The 16,727-nt window shown below is 40.9% G+C and overlaps 2 protein-coding genes across 8 annotated transcripts in view; one reads left to right on the top strand and one right to left on the bottom strand.

Moving 5' to 3' along the window:
- Nucleotides 1–1,311, bottom strand: part of DIS3 (DIS3 exosome endoribonuclease and 3'-5' exoribonuclease) — a 28,187-nt gene extending 26,876 nt beyond the window's left edge. Inside the window, exons 1-3 of one of the 3 annotated variants that reach the window (XM_027116083.1) lie at nucleotides 786–1,311; nucleotides 452–518; nucleotides 23–180 (exon numbers count right to left, since the gene is read on the bottom strand). Coding sequence is in view for 2 of the 3 variants with exons in the window: in XM_027116081.1 (XP_026971882.1) it covers nucleotides 23–180; nucleotides 786–1,013 (386 nt within the window). In the remaining variant the exon portion in view is untranslated. The remainder of the gene's footprint in view (nucleotides 1–22; nucleotides 181–451; nucleotides 519–785) is intronic. The other 2 variants (XM_027116081.1, XM_027116082.1) reach the window with 2 other exon arrangements.
- PIBF1 (progesterone immunomodulatory binding factor 1) overlaps nucleotides 1,004–16,727 on the top strand; it is a 213,458-nt gene continuing 197,734 nt past the window's right edge. For 3 of the 5 annotated variants that reach the window (XR_003434692.1, XM_027116087.1, XM_027116088.1), the window contains exons 1-2: nucleotides 1,337–1,664; nucleotides 2,694–2,993. Coding sequence is in view for 4 of the 5 variants with exons in the window: in XM_027116087.1 (XP_026971888.1) it covers nucleotides 2,742–2,993 (252 nt within the window). In the remaining variant the exon portion in view is untranslated. Of the gene's footprint in view, nucleotides 1,110–1,336; nucleotides 1,665–2,693; nucleotides 2,994–16,727 lie in introns of those variants that run through there. The other 2 variants (XM_027116085.1, XM_027116086.1) reach the window with 2 other exon arrangements.

Raw genomic sequence — 16,727 nt, 5'->3', positions numbered from 1 at the left:
ATTGACATAATTTCCCCCCTACCTATGGTGCTCGTTAGTAAATGTATAGAAATGCTTCTCCTGGTTATTAGTCACATCTCGGATTCGTTTATATACCGGAGCACTCCGATTTCTCACTTCTTGGAGAACTGTTTGTAGCACAATGACATTCCTGATGGCAGGGTCCTCAAGGACATCAATCTTTTAAATAAATAAACAAATAAATAAATAAACGAAGAGTTAATTTTTCCTCTGTTCATTCATAAATTGCTTCTGTTGAACGTGAAACTCTGCCGGTTAAAAAAAAAAACACTAACCGTACATTAAATAAGGAGCTATTTTGCAACAGAAAACCCTTCAGGTCCATTAAAAAAGTACACATGTAAATAGGCTAATTACAAAACTTTGTAGAATTAACTTCATTAATAAAGTAATACGTTGGCCCACATAGCTTTCGTTCGTAGGCACTTACAAGCTGCCTGGGGGTCGCAGGCTGGAGGCCACAGAAGCCCAGGTCCCCGACCTCCAGACATTAAAATCTAAGGCAGAAGAGACACCAGGAGTTAGAAAACTGACGTATTTAAAATTCCTATAACTCCAAGAACTCAAAAAAAAACCCCAAAACAAAACAGTACATGGAAAAGAACCTCGGCCTGGGGGGGCAGGAGGCATAGGTCCTGACGGGGTTTGCCTCTCCCTAAGTACGTGATGTTGCCCAAGACGCTCCTCCTTGGGCATCAGTCTCCCTATCTCCCTTTCTCCCGGTGGCGCCGCTGTGCCCGCGGTTCGCCCGCCTACCGGCGCACCTGGTGGAGCAGCACGTTGGTGTCCGGCAGCAAGTAGTGCGGCTGCGGGCAGAGGCTGCTAACCCGATCCAGGGGCTGCGGCTCGAGGACCGGCCCCTCGTGCGCACTTCCGCACGCCGCGCATCCAGACGCACCGCAGCCTATGTCGTCTCGCAAGTAGTGCTCGCGCACGATCTTCATCACGCCGCCCGCCCGCGTCTTTTTTAAGAAAGTCCTGGACTTGAGCATCTTGCCTCGCGGCTTGGAATCCCGACCTCAACAGTTCTCTTCCGGCGGAAAATGTCAAGCTTGGAACCCTGTCGCACAACTACACTTTACCCAGAGGTTTGCTCCTTCCCCCTCCAGGATATTAGTAAACCCCTCTCGCGGGGAAACCTCGAGACAGCCGTTGGTTGGCTCTCTGAGGGCTGCGAGGATTGGGCGAAAGCGGGTAGATGGGAGGAGCCCGGAGCCATTTCCGCCCGTGAATTGAGCGGGGCCGCCTCCGGACTCCATCTCCCAGCATGCTTTGCTTCCCGCGCCTGGGTGGACGCGGGAGGGCTGAGTTCCGGTAGCGTGGGCATCTGCCTGCTGCAGCTTCCTCCCTGTGCGGAAATGGTTGTTTTGGTTACGGGTGGTAACGGTCACCGACCTGTGATTTCTCGTTAAGAGACTGCAACCCGAGCTGCTGTCTGGAGACACCTTCAGCTCACCTAAAGTAGCAGCGGTGGCGGCTTCTCTAGCCTGCGACGTGGAGTAATTGAAGCGTTCCAGGTAGCTCACGGCTCGCCCCTTCCTTTTGTGCCTGGGACAAGGAATCTTCTGATGCTGCCAAATTCGGGTTTTATTCTTCACGCCGCACGTGTGGGCAGTGCCAGTCCCGGACCCTTTGTATCCCAGGTGATGTTGCCTGTCTTTGATTTCGCCTTTCCTTATCCCTTTCCCTTTAAAAACGAGGGAAGCCGATCCAGTCAGAGTTCTTAGGTTTCCCTTCCACACACCTTTTTTCTAATCGTTCAGTTTAGAAAAACTGATATCTACAATACCGTAAGTAATTTATTATATCGTGTAGTATTAAAACGAGGGAGTTGCTGAAATTTTTGTGAAAGGGTAAGGAGTTCGAGGAATTTGTCTTTTACTCTCTTGTTTTCATTTTGCTATCTGCAAGTCTATAAAAAAGTTTTATCTCACTATTTCCCTTTTAAAAAAAACTTAACTGATGCCTCATTGCCTGTAGAATAAATTTCGAACATACTGAAACATTCAAGGTCCTCCACAGTCTTGATTATGTATAAGGGACAACCCTTCTGTGTGTTTGTGTTTGGAGTCACTACTCAGATTCACATGGGCTTGGACCAGGCTGACTACTACTATGTCCCTCTGTTGTTTTACACTTTCATCAGTTCTATACCAACCTTAAAATGTGAATGATTTTCCCTTTTTATTACTCCTTTCCAAATCCTTCAAGATTCTAAGTCCTACCTCTGTATAACCTTCCCCTGACCAACTCAGAAGAAACTTCTCTATCTTCATGTGCTGCTTTTATTAGTAGTATTCCTGGGTACTAGCGATTTAGGGCTTTATTGTTTATCTCATACATTTCTTTGTTTAGTCCAAGTAAGAGTCCTGCCCCCAGGAACTGGGTTTTCTATTCATAAAAAGTATGGGTTCAAAAAAAAAAAAAGCATTGTAAAGCAACTATACACCAAGAAAAATTAATTTTAAAAAAAGTATGTTTTAGAATAAGACTTAATGAGTTTGATTTAATATGTTTGATTTGAGCAGTAACTTAACCAATCTGCCCTAGATTTGGGGTCCTCCAGTTTGCCTAATATTTACTTAGGGAACCCTTAGTATCTCTTTGATATACTTTATGCTTTCCATAGAGAATGTTTGAGTACGTTTAAATCAATATTTTTTAATCTACAGAAAATTGAAATAGAATTGGAGAAGAAAAGTGTCCCATAATAATTAAAAATGTCTCAAAAAGTTGCCAAGCCATCAAAAACACTGAACATCTCTAGCTCTCTGGAATCTGAAGATATTAGTCTAGAAACAACAGTTCCTACAGATGATATTTCCTCATCAGAAGAGAGAGACGGTAAAGTCAAAATCACCAAGCAGCTAATTGAACGGAAAGAACTGCTTCATAATATTCAGTTACTGAAAATAGAGCTATCACAGAAAAATATGATGATCGACAATTTGAAGGTTGATTATCTTACAAAGGTAAGATCATGTGTAAATTTGCTATCTGTGTGCTTTATTGTCTTGAAACTGCAGATATATAAGAATTAAGTTTATGTAATCTGAACTTAAAATGATAAATTTAAAATATCAAGAAAAGAATTATACTTTCTTGCATAGTTTAAAAAAGCTGTTTTTAAAAAGAGAAGGGGGGCTTCCCCAGTGGCACAGTGGTTAAGAATCCACCTGCCAATGCAGGGGACATGGGTTCAAGACCTGGTCCGGGAAGATCCCACATGTCGCAGAGCAGCTAAGCCTGTGCGCCACAACTACTGAGCCTGTGCTCTAGAGCCCGTGAGCCACAACTACTGAAGCCCACGTGCCACAACTACTGAAGCCCGTGTACCTAGAGCCCGCACTCCACAACGAGAAGCCACCGCAACAAGAAGCCCGCGCACCGCAACTAGAGAAAAACCACCCACAGCAGTGAAGACCCAAAGCAAAAATAAAATAAATAAATAAATTTATTAAATACATAAGTAAAATAAAAGGAGAAGGGAAGTGAATAATAGTTCTATGTACCAAATAAAAAGTCTTGAAAGAAGGGGTGACTTAAAGGTGGGCAGGGATGAATTCCTTCTGTAGGCTCAGTTGTTTTTTTTTTTCTTTTTTGGTGATACGCGGGCCTCTCACTGTTGTGGCCTCTCCCATTGCGGAGCACAGACTCCGGACGCACAGGCTCAGCGGCCATGGCTCACGGGCCCAGCCGCTCCACGGCATGTGGGATCTTCCCAGACCGGGGCATGAACCCGTGTCCCCTGCATCGGCAGGCGGACTCTCAACCACTGCGCCACCAGGGAAGCCCCTAGGCTCAGTTTTTTTAATGTATTATGTGTGAGGTATATTTTCTCCAGTGTTTTTTTCTGGCCAAGTTTTTTCTGCTTCATTGAGAATTAACCCTGATGTGACTAGTTGGATAGGGAGAATCAAGATCATTATTACATTACTGAATCTGTTTAGTCCTCTAGCATGGAGATTTGGTTTCTTTATATCTTGCTCTTTGATAGTTACTGTGTCATAGTACCAAGTGTAACAAATTCACTTACCCTATTCTTTAACAAGTGGTATCTGCCAAGTAACAAGGGATGCCCTAGTCCTTGTTTTTCTGCCTTGTGTGTTTATTTACAGTTACGGAGTGTTTTATGTAAGGCCTGTTAAAGTTGTCGCTAGTTATAAAAAATTTATAGTGATTTCAGAAAGACAGGATAAACATTGTAACTCTTACTACTTCTGTCTTCTGAGAAAGTCTTTTCTTTCCAGTAGTAAACCCTCCATCTTTGCTCTTGATCCCACCTCTTCCTATCTCTTCCCCTCCCCATTTTGTTTCAGTTATATTTACCTTCTCTCTTGTTAAGTCAGTCTTGGTTAGTTCTTGCCTATGTATAAGTATCATGCTGCTAGAAAAATTTCTTGACCATGCCTCTCTAGGAAAATGAAATGTCCTAAATCCCAAGGTCTTGATGATGTAAAGAAATCATTTAGGTACATTTAAATATATATATTAGTAGCTAACATTTATTGAGTGCTTATTCTGTTCCAGACCCTGTTCTGTGAGCTTTTTCATGTATTATCTCATTTAAGCCATACAGCTCTTTGAGGTGTAGGAGCTTTTAGGGGGATCTTCTCTGACCTCTCATATTAAATGAATCAATAGCATAAGTTAGACTGATATTTAGTAAGTACACAATAAGTATTAGTCATTGTTGCTGTTATTAACTAAAGTAATATTCTCATTTTTTTCACTCTGCTTATTTTCTGTGCCTTACATCTATGCTCATAGGACTACCTGCCTTGTTTGTTGGGTATTTGTCTCTCTTAATAAAGTGTAAGGATCCTGAGGACAGGGACTTCTTTGTAGTCCCTGTTGTATCTCTAGCACTTAGAACTGTCCCTGGCACCTAGTAAGTGCTCAGCTGTTTCTTAACTGAGTGACTTAACCTCATTTTGCTGTTGAAAAAAACAGAACCATAACTGGTTAATAGCTTACCAAGGCCATTCAGATGGAAGTGATGGAGCCAGGTGGGATTAACACCAAGAAGTCTAATGCCTATGCTCCATCCAAGTAAACCTCCTAAGACTTCCTTTTAGGTTCTTTATGAAGTCACCTACCTAGACTAGGTCACTTGGTATTTTATCAGTGTATCCTGTGGTTTCCCATTCTTTTCCCTTAGTCATATTGTTTTTACTCTTCAAATGGACTGCCACAGTGTTACTGGCTCATGTATCTCTATCCTTAAGACCTCCTTCAATGGAAGTCATTGAAGAAGCCTGAGGTAGTATCCCACTTGTTAATCTACCCACTCAGTCAACAAATATTCTATTAAGTGCCAACTGTATACCACATTGAAAATTACATTTTGTTTGGCCACTTTTTAAATTATTTGTTTTCAGCTTGCATTGTGCTTGGTTATAAATAGCTTCTCTCCTTTTTAAAGTGTAACGTTTACATTATTGGCATGGTGGTTTATTCATGAGAGGCTTTCTGGTATAACAGATCAGAGCTGCAGTTCCAGACACACACAGTTTGAGTTTGAATCCCAGCCCTTATAGTTACCTTGAGCAAATTCCTTAAGTTTTTATTCCCTGATTTCCTGTAAAATAAGAATAATCATAGTTTTTACTTCATGGAGTTGTTGGAGGATTAAATTAATCAAGGCACATAAGCTCTTAGATGCCTGGTATATAATAAATAATAGTAGTTATATTTATTCAGCACTGTATATTATTATTATTGTATCCCATGGTGCTTAGTATAGTTTTTTACTTTTGTGGTTTTCTGGTTGGGCTGAAAATGTAGAAGATTAAGTTAGTCATATTCCTGAGCTTATGACACACAGTCATCATTGATCCTTGCAAGATCACTTCTTATTTTGTACATTTATTCTTTTTATTCACATAATTCATTTCTCTTCCTCCCTTTCTCTATGTTTGTTTTTTCCTTTTAACATTTATTCTTTAAAAAAAATTATTGAGGTACAGTCAATTTACAGTATTATATAAGTTTCAAGTGTACAACATAGTGATTCACAATTTTTAAAGGTTATACTCAACTTATGGTTGTTATAAACATTTATCTTGAACACGAGTATTTTTCTTATTTTTTACCTTTACATAAATCTGAATTGCATGTTTTGTTTTAGATTTTATTTCTTTTATAGTTTTTCTTTCAACTCAGTGCGGTTTTTAAGATCCTTCATGTTACCACGTGCAAGTCTGTGCTTTGCTTCCAGCAGCTACACAGTTCAGGTGTGTGTCTACCCATCCGTCCACCCATTCCCGCAGCGATAGGCACCCAGGCTGCCTCTAGCTCCTTGCCACCACATGCAGCGTGGCCTTCTTTAGACATTCCTCTTCTGGACCTGGTGTGAACATTTCTTTGACATATATACTAAGGAGTGGAATTTCTGGCTCACAGGGTATATGTCTACTTAATTCAAGTGTACTTCCAAATTGCTCTCCAGAGTAGCTGCCTGCTCTACATTCCTGTGTTTCTTGTCTATGAGCACTAGGGTTGTCCTGCTTAGAGACCCCTTGGGGTAATATATTTGCTGTCAAATATGGGAGGAAGTATTATATGGTAGAAGAATTACTCTTCCTTAATTCATCAAATCCAAGCCACCTGGATTGGAAGACGGACCACTATGTGTATTGCTAGGGTTAAACACTGCCAAGTTAAACTGTTATGTGCTGTAGTTTGTAAGATGCATTCCAGCTTCAGAGATGAAAAATGTGGAAAAGTGTCCGTCTGGGATTGATGAAGAAACAGTATTTTTAGCCACTCATTCATTCTCCAAAGCTTACCAGTACATTGAACATCAGGGATACGAAGATGAAAATGTCGCATTCTAGCATTACAAAAATAAATTTCCCTCCCAAGACTATAGCTCCATGATAATGGTTGGAGTGGGAAGCTGGGAAGTGTAAGTCTTTAACTGGACAGATTGTTGTCTCTAATAAAAACCAGAGTTACCTGAGAAAGAGGGGAAAACTTGATGTTGGGAGACAAGTAACAGTTTTTTCCATTCATCAAGGTCTTTTTTAGTTCGGAAATATGAGAATCTATATAATATAACTTCTCTCCACACCAGTATGGCAAGGGTACAATGCTTATGTTTATTACAGCTTAGTACTGGTGGTACAGTTTATTACTAAGAATGTCTCGACCCATGTTGATTTGACAGAAGCAGGTTGGTCCCAGGAAACTTAAAAAGCATGGATTCCCCCTCCCCACTCAGCTGCTTGCTGACTGAGAGCACTGGGAAGGCGAGCCGCTCAGGCCAAACTTCCTAATCTTAGAGGATTGTTAGCTTTGCACTTTTATCCCCACTTATTGCTACCTAAATCGCTTTCCTTATTCCCCTCCTTACTCCTTTCTTCCTCATTCTTCTTGCTTGTCAATTTTTAAATGCCAAAATCTCTCTTGGTTTATTTCTCATTGGAGATCTGTGGGTTCTTTATTGCTTGGAAATGGAGGAGTGAATCTCCCTAGCTTGACTGTCTCTGAGTTGAGGGACTTAATCTAAAAGTCAGTTAAAATTGTAGAAGTTCTAACCCTGGAAAAAACGGAAGTTTCTCCTTGTGGTAACAGTTTTCTTGATTTGCAAAATAGTAATTATGAGGAATGTGGTTATCTTTTGTTGATTTAAGACATTTATTGAGACATGTTGCCAGGAATATAGCAGTAAATATGACAGAGTCCCTTTTTTATGGAGATCACATTCAAGTGAGAGACATGATCAAACAACAATTAAACAAGATATCTTCAAGATATGTGACGTGACATTGCTCAGCAGTGCGAGTTTTCTGCTTTGGATAGGGAGTCAGCAAACTTTCTCTGTAAAGGCCTGGGCCAGACAGTAAATATTTTATGCTTTGCAGGCCACATATGGTCTATCACATATTCTTCCTTCTTTTTTTTTTTTTCTTTTAGCACCTTTATAAATGTAAAACCTATTCTTAGCTCATGGATAATCAGGAACAGGACATGGGCTGGATTTGGCCCATCACCATGGTATATTAACCCTTGCTTTAGATTATGTAACAGAGAAGTCATTTGCAGATTTTAGGCGCCTGGAGTGACATGTCCTGATTTTTATTTTCAAAATGTCGGTGAAGGGCTTCCCTGGTGGCGCAGTTGATGGGAGTCCGCCTGCCGATGCGGGGGACGCGGGTTCGTGCCCCGGTCCGGGAGGATCCCGCGTGCCGCGGAGCGACTGGGCCCGGGAGCCGTGGCCGCTGGGCCTGCGCGTCCGGAGCCTGTGCTCCGCGATGGGAGAGGCCACGGCAGTGGGAAGCCCGCATACCACAAAAAAAAAAAAAAAAAAATGTCGGTGAAGTAATAGACTAAGAGCAGATAAGGTAGAAGAGGAAGACAGTATTAGGCTATTGCCTTACGTAAGACTCCTAACTTTTTGGCTTCATCACCTGGAGCCATTTATTGAGAAATAGAAGGCTGGGAGAAAACTGATATAGGAGATAAAGTTTAAGTTCTGTTTTGAATATGTTAAACTTTAAATGTCCACCCATTAGACTCATAAATAGAATTGTCGCTCTGACTTTAGAGGACAGTCCATGACCAGGGAGTTTGGGGGGGGGGGCACACACACGTAATATACATCAGCATGTAGGTGCCACTTAAAGCTATGGGATTTGGTGGCATTACGTGGGGAGAGTAGAGGGCCCCAAACCAAGTCAATGAGTAGTCAAATATTAGAAATGGGTTAAAAGAAGAAAATCCAGCAAAGGAACCTGAGAACCTTGAGAGGGTCCAGTGAGTTAAGCAGGAAAACCAGGAGGAGTATCACATAAGGTGAAAGAGGATGGAGTGGTCAGCTCTGCCAAATCATGTTGTCAAGTAAGATAAATACGCAGAAATAACCATTGGACTGGGCATTATGGATGGGATTCATAACTTTAACGAGAATTGTTACTGGAATAGTGTGGGACAAAAACCATATGGAAGTTTTGCTCTGATGATGAGCAGAGAAAATGGTACTGTGGCAGAGGAAGTGGTGGGATCAAGGGAGTGTGGTTTGTTGGGTTTTTTAATGGGAGACAAAAACATGTTTGTTTAATGACAGGAATAGTTCAGTAGAGAAGGAGAATTTGATGACACAAAAGGAATTCACTTGAATGTATTAAGGACTGACTGTTAAATTAATCTGCATATTTTAAAAGGTGAACAAGAACTGCCTGGGTTGAAAGGGAAAGAGTAAAGAATTTTTTAAATAGTCTAAGAGTGAACTCGGGTGCATGGAGGCTTAAGAGGGAGCACAGCATATTGGGGAAATGGCAAGCACTTACTTTTGCTGGAACAGAGTTTGCTTTTAAGCTAGGGATGAGAGACATGGTAGGTAAAGGCCAGATCAAGAAAGATTAGTATAGTATGCCATTAGGTTTGGAATTTATTCTGAAGACAGTGAGGACCCTCTGAAGGATTTAAAACTGGGGAAATAAATTTTTGATAGCATTTTTAAAAGATAAGATGAAGATAGTTTTGGAGATTGGCAAAACTGAAAGCAGGGAAACCAGTTAGGAAACCATTATAATAATCCAGGTGAGAGATGACAGGGGTCTAACTGAAGACTTGTCACTGGGTATTAAAGAGGATGGTATAGTTTTGACAGCTTTTTACGGAATAAGCTCAACAATAAAAACAATGATGTCAGAAGAGGGGGAAGATGGCGGAAGAGTAAGATGCGGAGATCACCTTCCTCCCCACAGATACACCAGAAATACATCTACACATGGAACAACTCCTACAGAACACCTACTGAACGCTGGCAGAAGACCTCAGACCTCCCAAAAGGCAAGAAACTCCCCCATGTACCTGGGTAGGGCAAAAGAAAAAAGAATAAACAGAGACAAAAGAATAAGGACAGGACCTGCACCAGTGACAGGGAGCTGTGAAGGAGGAAAGGTTTCCACACACTAGAAGCCCCTTCGCAGGCGGAGCCTGTGGGTGGCAGAGGGGGGAAGCTTCAGAGCCGCGTAGGAGAGCGCAGCCACAGGGGTGCGTAGGGCAAAGTGGAGAGGTTTCCACACAGAGGATCAGTGCCAACCAGCACTCACCAGCCCGAGAGGCTTGTCTGCTCACCCGCTGGGGCAGGCGGGGCTGGGAGCTGAAGCTGGGGCTTTGGTCGGATCACATGGAGAGGACTGGGGTTGGCTGCGTGAACACAGCCTGAAGCGGTTAGTGCACCATGGCTAGCCAGGAGGGAGACCAGGAAAAAGCCTGGAGCTGCCGGAGAGACAAGAGACTTTTTGTTTCCTGGTGCACGAGGAGAGGGGATTAAGAGCGCTGCTTAAAGGAGCTCCAGAGACGGGCACGAGCTGCGGCTAACAACGCGGACACCAGAGATGGGCATGAGACACTAAGGCTGCCGCCACGAAGAAGCCTGTGTGCGAGCACAGGTCACTCTCCACACCTCCGTTCTGGGGAGCCTGTGCAGCCCGCCACTGCCAGGGTCCCGGGATCCAGGGACAACTTCCCTGGGAGAATGCATGGCACGCCTCAGGCTGCTGCAACGTCACACCGGCCTCTGGTGCCGCAGGCTCGCCGCACACTCTGTACCCCTCCATCCCCCCGGACTGAGTGAGCCAGAGCCCCCGAATCAGTGGCTTCTTTAACCCTGTCCTGTCTGAGCAAAGAACAGATGCCCTCCAACGACCTACATGCAGAGGCAGGGCCAAATCGAAAGCTGAACCCCGGGAGCTGTGAGAACAAAGAAGAGAAAGGGAAATCTCTCCCAGCAGCCTCAGGAGCAGCAGATTAAATCTCCACGATCAACTTGATGTACCCCGCATCTGTGGAATACATGAATAGACAACGAACCATCCCAAATTGAGGAGGTGGACTTTGAGAGTGAGATTTATTATTTTTTCCCCTTTTCCACTTTTTCTGAGTTTGTACGTGTACGCCTCTATGTGAGATTTTGTCTGTTTAGCTTTGCTTTCACCATTTGTCCTAGGGTTCTATCCGTCCATATTTTTTTTCTTTTTTTACGTTAAAAAAAATTTTTTTTAATAATTATTTTTCTATTTTAATAACTTTTTTGTTTTACCTTACTTTATTTTATTTTCTTTTATCCTCTTTCTTTCTTTCTTTCTTTATACTTTTTCTCCCTTTTATTCTGAGCCATGGGGATGAAAGGCTCTGGTGCTGTAGCCAGGAGTCAGTGCTGTGCCTCTGAGATGGGAGAGCCAACTTCAGGACACTGGTCCACAAGGGACCTCCCAGCTCCACATAATATCAAATGGCAAAATTTCTCCCAGAGATCTCCATCTCAACACCAACACCCAGGTTCACTCAACGACCAGCAAGCTACAGTGCTGGACACCCTATGCCAAACAACTAGCAAGACAGGAACACAACCCTGCCCATTAGCAGAGAGGCTGCCTAAAATTATAATAAGTCCACAGATACCCCAAAACACACCACCAGACGTGAACCTGCTCACCAGAAAGACAAGATCTGGCCGCATCCACCAGAACACAGGCACTAGTCCCCTCTACCAGGAAGCCTACACAACCCACTGAATCAACTTTAGCCACTGGGGACAGACACCAAAAACAATGGGAACTACGAACCTGCAGCCTGTGAAAAGGAGACCCCGAACACAGTAAGATAAGCAAAATGAGAAGACGGAAAAACACACAGCAGATGAAGGAGCAAGATAAAAACCCACCAGACCTAACAAATGAGAGGAAATAGGCAGTCTACCTGAAAAAGAATTCAGAATAATGATAGTAAAGATGATGCAAAATCTTGGAAATAGAATAGAGAAAATGTAAGAAACATTTAACAAGGACCTAGAAGAACTAAATATGAAACAAGCAATGATGAACAACACAATAAATGAACTTAAGAATACTCTAGAAGGGATCAATAGCAGAATAACTGAGGCAGAAGAACGGATAAGTGACCTAGAAGATAAAGTAGTGGAAATAACTACTGCAGAGCAGAATAAAGAAAAAAGACTGAAAAGAACTGAGGACAGTCTCAGAGACCTCTGGGACAACATTAAATGCACCAACATTCGAATTTAGGGGTTCTAGAAGAAGAAGAGAAAATGAAATGGACTGAGAAAATATTTGAAGAGATTATAGTTGAAAACTTCCCTAATGTGGGAAAGGAAATAGTTAAGTCCAGGAAGCACAGAGAGTCACATACAAGAAAAATCCAAGGAGAAACACGCCAAGACACATATTAATCAAACTGTCAAAAATTAAAAACAAAGAAAACATATTAAAAGCAGCAAGGGAAAAACAACAAATTACACACAAGGGAGTCCCCATAAGGTTAACAGCTGATCTTTCAGCAGAAACTCTGCAAGCCAGAAGGGACTGGCAGGACATATTTAAAGTGATGAAGGAGCAAAACCTACAACCAAGATTACTCTACCCAAAAGGATCTCATTCAGATTTGATGGAGAAATTAAAACCTTTACAGAAAAGCAAAAGCTGAGAGAGTTCAGCACCACCAAACCAGCTTTACAACAAATGCTAAAGGATCTTCTCTAGGCAAGAAACACAAGAGAAGGAAAAGACCTATAATAACAAACCCAAAATAATTAAGAAAATGGGAATAGGAACATACATATCGATAATTACCTTAAATGTAAATGGATTAAATGCCCCCACCAAAAGACACAGACTGGCTGAATGGATAGAAAAACAAGACCCATATATATGCTGTCTACAAGAGACCCACTTCAGACCTAAGTGAGGGGATGGAAAAAGATATTCCATGCAAATGGAAACCAAAAGAAAGCTAGAGTAGCAATTCTCATATCAGACAAAATAGACTTTAAAATAAAGACTATTAGAAGAGACAAAGAAAGACAGTACATAATAATCAAGGGATCGATCCAAGAAGAAGACATAACAATTGTAAATATTTATGCACCTAACATAGGAGTACCTCAGTACATAAGGCAAATACTAACAGCCATAAAAGGGGAAATCAGCAGTAACACGTTCATAGTAGGAGACTTTAACACCCCACTTTCACCAATGGACAGATCATCCAAAATGAAAATAAATAAGGAAACACAAGCTTTAAATGATACATTAAACAAGATGAACTTAATTGACATTTATAGGACATTCCACCGAAAAACAACAGAATACACATTTTTCTCAAGTGCTCATGGAACATTCTCCAGGATAGATCATATCTTGGGTCACAAATCAAGCCTTGGTAAATTTAAGGAAATTGAAATTGTATCAAGTATCTTTTCTGACCACAACGCTATGAGACTAGATATCAATTACAGGAAAAGATCTGTAAAAAATACAAACACATGGAGGCTAAACAATGCACTACTTAATAACGAAGTGATCACTGAAGAAATCAAAGAGGAAATCAAGAACTACCTAGAAACAAATGACAATGGAGACACGACGACCCAAAACCTATGGTATGCAGCAAGAGCAGTTCTAAGAGGGAAATTTATACCAATACAATCCTACCTTAAGAAACAGGAAACACCTCGAATAAACAACCTAACCTTGCACCTAAAGCAATTAGAGAAAGAAGAACAAAAAAACCCCAATGTTAGCAGAAGTAAAGAAATCATAAAGATCAGATCAGAAATAAATGAAAAAGAAATGAAGGAAACGATAGCAAAGTTAAATAAAACTAAAAGCTGGTTCTTTGAGAAGATAAACAAAATTGATAAAACATTAGCCAGACTCATCAAGAAAAACAGGGAGAAGACTCAAATCAATAGAATTACAAATGAAAAAGGAGAAGTAACAACTGACACTGCAGTAATACAAAAGATCATGAGAGATTACTACAAGCAACTCTATGCCAATAAAATGGACAACCTGGAAGAAATGGACAAATTCTTAGAAATGCACAAGCTGCCAAGAATGAATCAGGAAGAAATAGAAAATATGAACAGACCAATCACAAGCACTGAAATTGTAACTGTGATTAAAAATCTTCCAACAAACAAAAGCCCATGACCAGACAGCTTCACAGGCAAATTCCATCAAACATTTAGAGAAGAGCTAACACCTATCCTTCTCAAACTCTTCCAAAATATAGCAGAGGGAGGAACACTCCGAAATTCATTCTACAAGGCCACCATCACCCTGATACCAAAACCAGACAAGAATGTCACAAAGAAAGAAAACTACAGGCCAATATCACTGATGAACATAGATGCAAAAATCCTCAACAAAATACTAGCAAACAGAATCCAACAGCACATTAAAAGGATCATACACGATGATCAAGTGGGGTTTATTCCAGGAATGCAAGGATTCTTCAATATACGCAAATCAATCAATGTGATACACCATATTAACAAACTGAAGAAGAAAAAAAATATGGCCATCTCAATCGATGCAGAGAAAGCTTTTGACAAAATTCAACACCCATTTATGATAAACCCCTTGCAGAAAGTAGGCATAGAGGTAACTCTCCTCAACATAATAAAGGCCATATATGACAAACCTACAGCCAACATCGTTCTCAATGGTGAAAAACTGAAACCATTTCAACTAAGATCATGAACAAGACAGGTTGCCCACTCTCACCACTATTATTCAACATAGTTTGGGAAGTTTTAGACACAGCAATCACAGAAGAAAAGGAAATAAAAGGAATCCAAATCGGAAAAGAAGAAGTAAAGCTGTCACTGTTTGCAGATGACATGATACTATACATAGAGAATCCTAAAGGTGCTACCAGAAAACTACTAGGGCTAATCAATGAATTTGGTAAAGTAGCAGGATACAAAATTAATGCACAGAAATCTCTTGCATTCCAGTACACTAATGATGAAAAATCTGAAAGTGAAATCAAGAAAACACTCCCATTTACCATTGCAACAAAAAGAATAAAATATCTAGGAATAAACCTACCTAAGGAGACAAAAGACCTGTATGCAGAAAATTATAAGACACTGATGAAAGATGATACAAATAGATGGAGAGATATATCATGTTCTTGAATTGGAAGAATCAACATTGTGAAAATGACTCTACTACCCAAAGCAATCTACAGATTCAATGCAATCCCTATCAAACTACCACTGGCATTTTTCACAGAACTAGAACAAAAAATTTAACGATTTGTTTGGAAACACAAAAGACCCCGAATAGCCAAAGCAATCTTGAGAATGAAAAATGGAGCTGGAGGAATCAGGCTCCCTGACTTCAGACTATACTACAAAGCTACAGTAATCAAGACAGTATGGTCCTGGGACAAAAACAGAAAGACCGATCAATGGAACAGGATAGGAAACCCAGAGATAAATCCACGCACGTATGGTCACCTTATCTTTGATAAAGGAGGCAGGAATGTACAATGGAGAAAGGACAGCCTCTTCAATAAGTGGTGCTGGGAAAACTGGACAGGTACATGTAAAAGTATGAGATTAGATCACTCAAAGTTAAGCTCAAAATGGATTAAAGACCTAAATGTAAGGCCATAAACTATCGAACTCTTAGAGGAAAACATAGGCAAAGCACTCTGACATAAATCACAGCAAGATACTTTTTGATCCACCTCCTAGAGAAAGGGAAATAAAAAGAAAAATAAACAAATGGGACCTAAGGAAACTGCAAAGCTTTTGCACAGCAAAGGAAACCATAAACAAGACCAAAAGAGAACCCTCAGAATGGGAGAAAATATTTGCAAATGAAGCAACTGACAAAGGATTAATTTCCAAAATTTACAAGCAGCTCATGCAGCTCAATAACAAAAAACAAACAACCCAATCCAAAAATGGGCAGAAGACCTAAATAGACATTTCTCCAAAGAAGATATACAGACTGCCAACAAACACGTGAAAGAATGCTCAACATCATTAATCATTAGAGAAATGCAAATCAAAACTACAATGAGATATCATCTCACACCAGTCAGAATGGCCATCATCAAAAAATCTAGAAACAATAAATGCTGGAGAGGGTGTGGAGAAAAGGAAACACTCTTGCACTGCTGGTGGGAATGTGAATTGGTACAGCCACTATGGAGAACAGTATGGAGGGTCCTTAAAAACCTACAAATAGAACTACCATATGACCCAGCAATCCCACTACTGGGCATATACCCTGAGAAAACCATAATTCACAACGAGCCATGTACCGAAATGTTCATTGCAGCTCTATTTACAATAGCCCGGAGATGGAAACAACCTAAGTGTCCATCATCAGATGAATGGATAAAGATGTGGCACATATATACAATGGAATATTACTCAGCCATAAAAAGAAACGAAAATGAGCTATTTGTAATGAGGTGGATGGACCTAGAGTCTGTCATACAGAGTGAAGTAAGTCAGAAAGAGAAAAACAAATACCGTATGCTAACACATATATATGGAATTTAATTTTAAAAAATGTCAAGAAGAACCTAAGGATAAGACAGGAATAAAGACATAGACCTACTAGAGAATGGACTTGAGTGTATGAGGAGAGGCAAGGGTAAGCTGTGACAAAGTGAGAGAGTGGCATGGACATATATACACTACCAAACGTAAAATAGATAGCTAGTGGGAAGCAGCCGCATAGCACAGGGAGATCAGCTTGGTGCTTTGTGACCACCTAGAGGGGTGGGATAAGGAGGGTTGGAGGGAGGGAGACGCAAGAGGGAAGAGATATGGGAACATATGTATATGTATTACTGATTCACTTTGTTATAAAGCAGAAACTAACACACCATTGTAAAGCAATTATACTCCAATAAAGATGGGAAAA

The sequence above is a fragment of the Aethalodelphis obliquidens genome, unplaced genomic scaffold (genome assembly GCF_003676395.1).
Source record: "Aethalodelphis obliquidens isolate GAN/ISIS:26980383/991018 unplaced genomic scaffold, ASM367639v1 scaffold15, whole genome shotgun sequence".
In the NCBI taxonomy this organism is placed as follows: domain Eukaryota; kingdom Metazoa; phylum Chordata; class Mammalia; order Artiodactyla; family Delphinidae; genus Aethalodelphis; species Aethalodelphis obliquidens.
The sequence above is the reverse complement of the archived record's forward strand: the minus strand, read 5'-3'. Positions and strand labels throughout refer to the sequence as shown.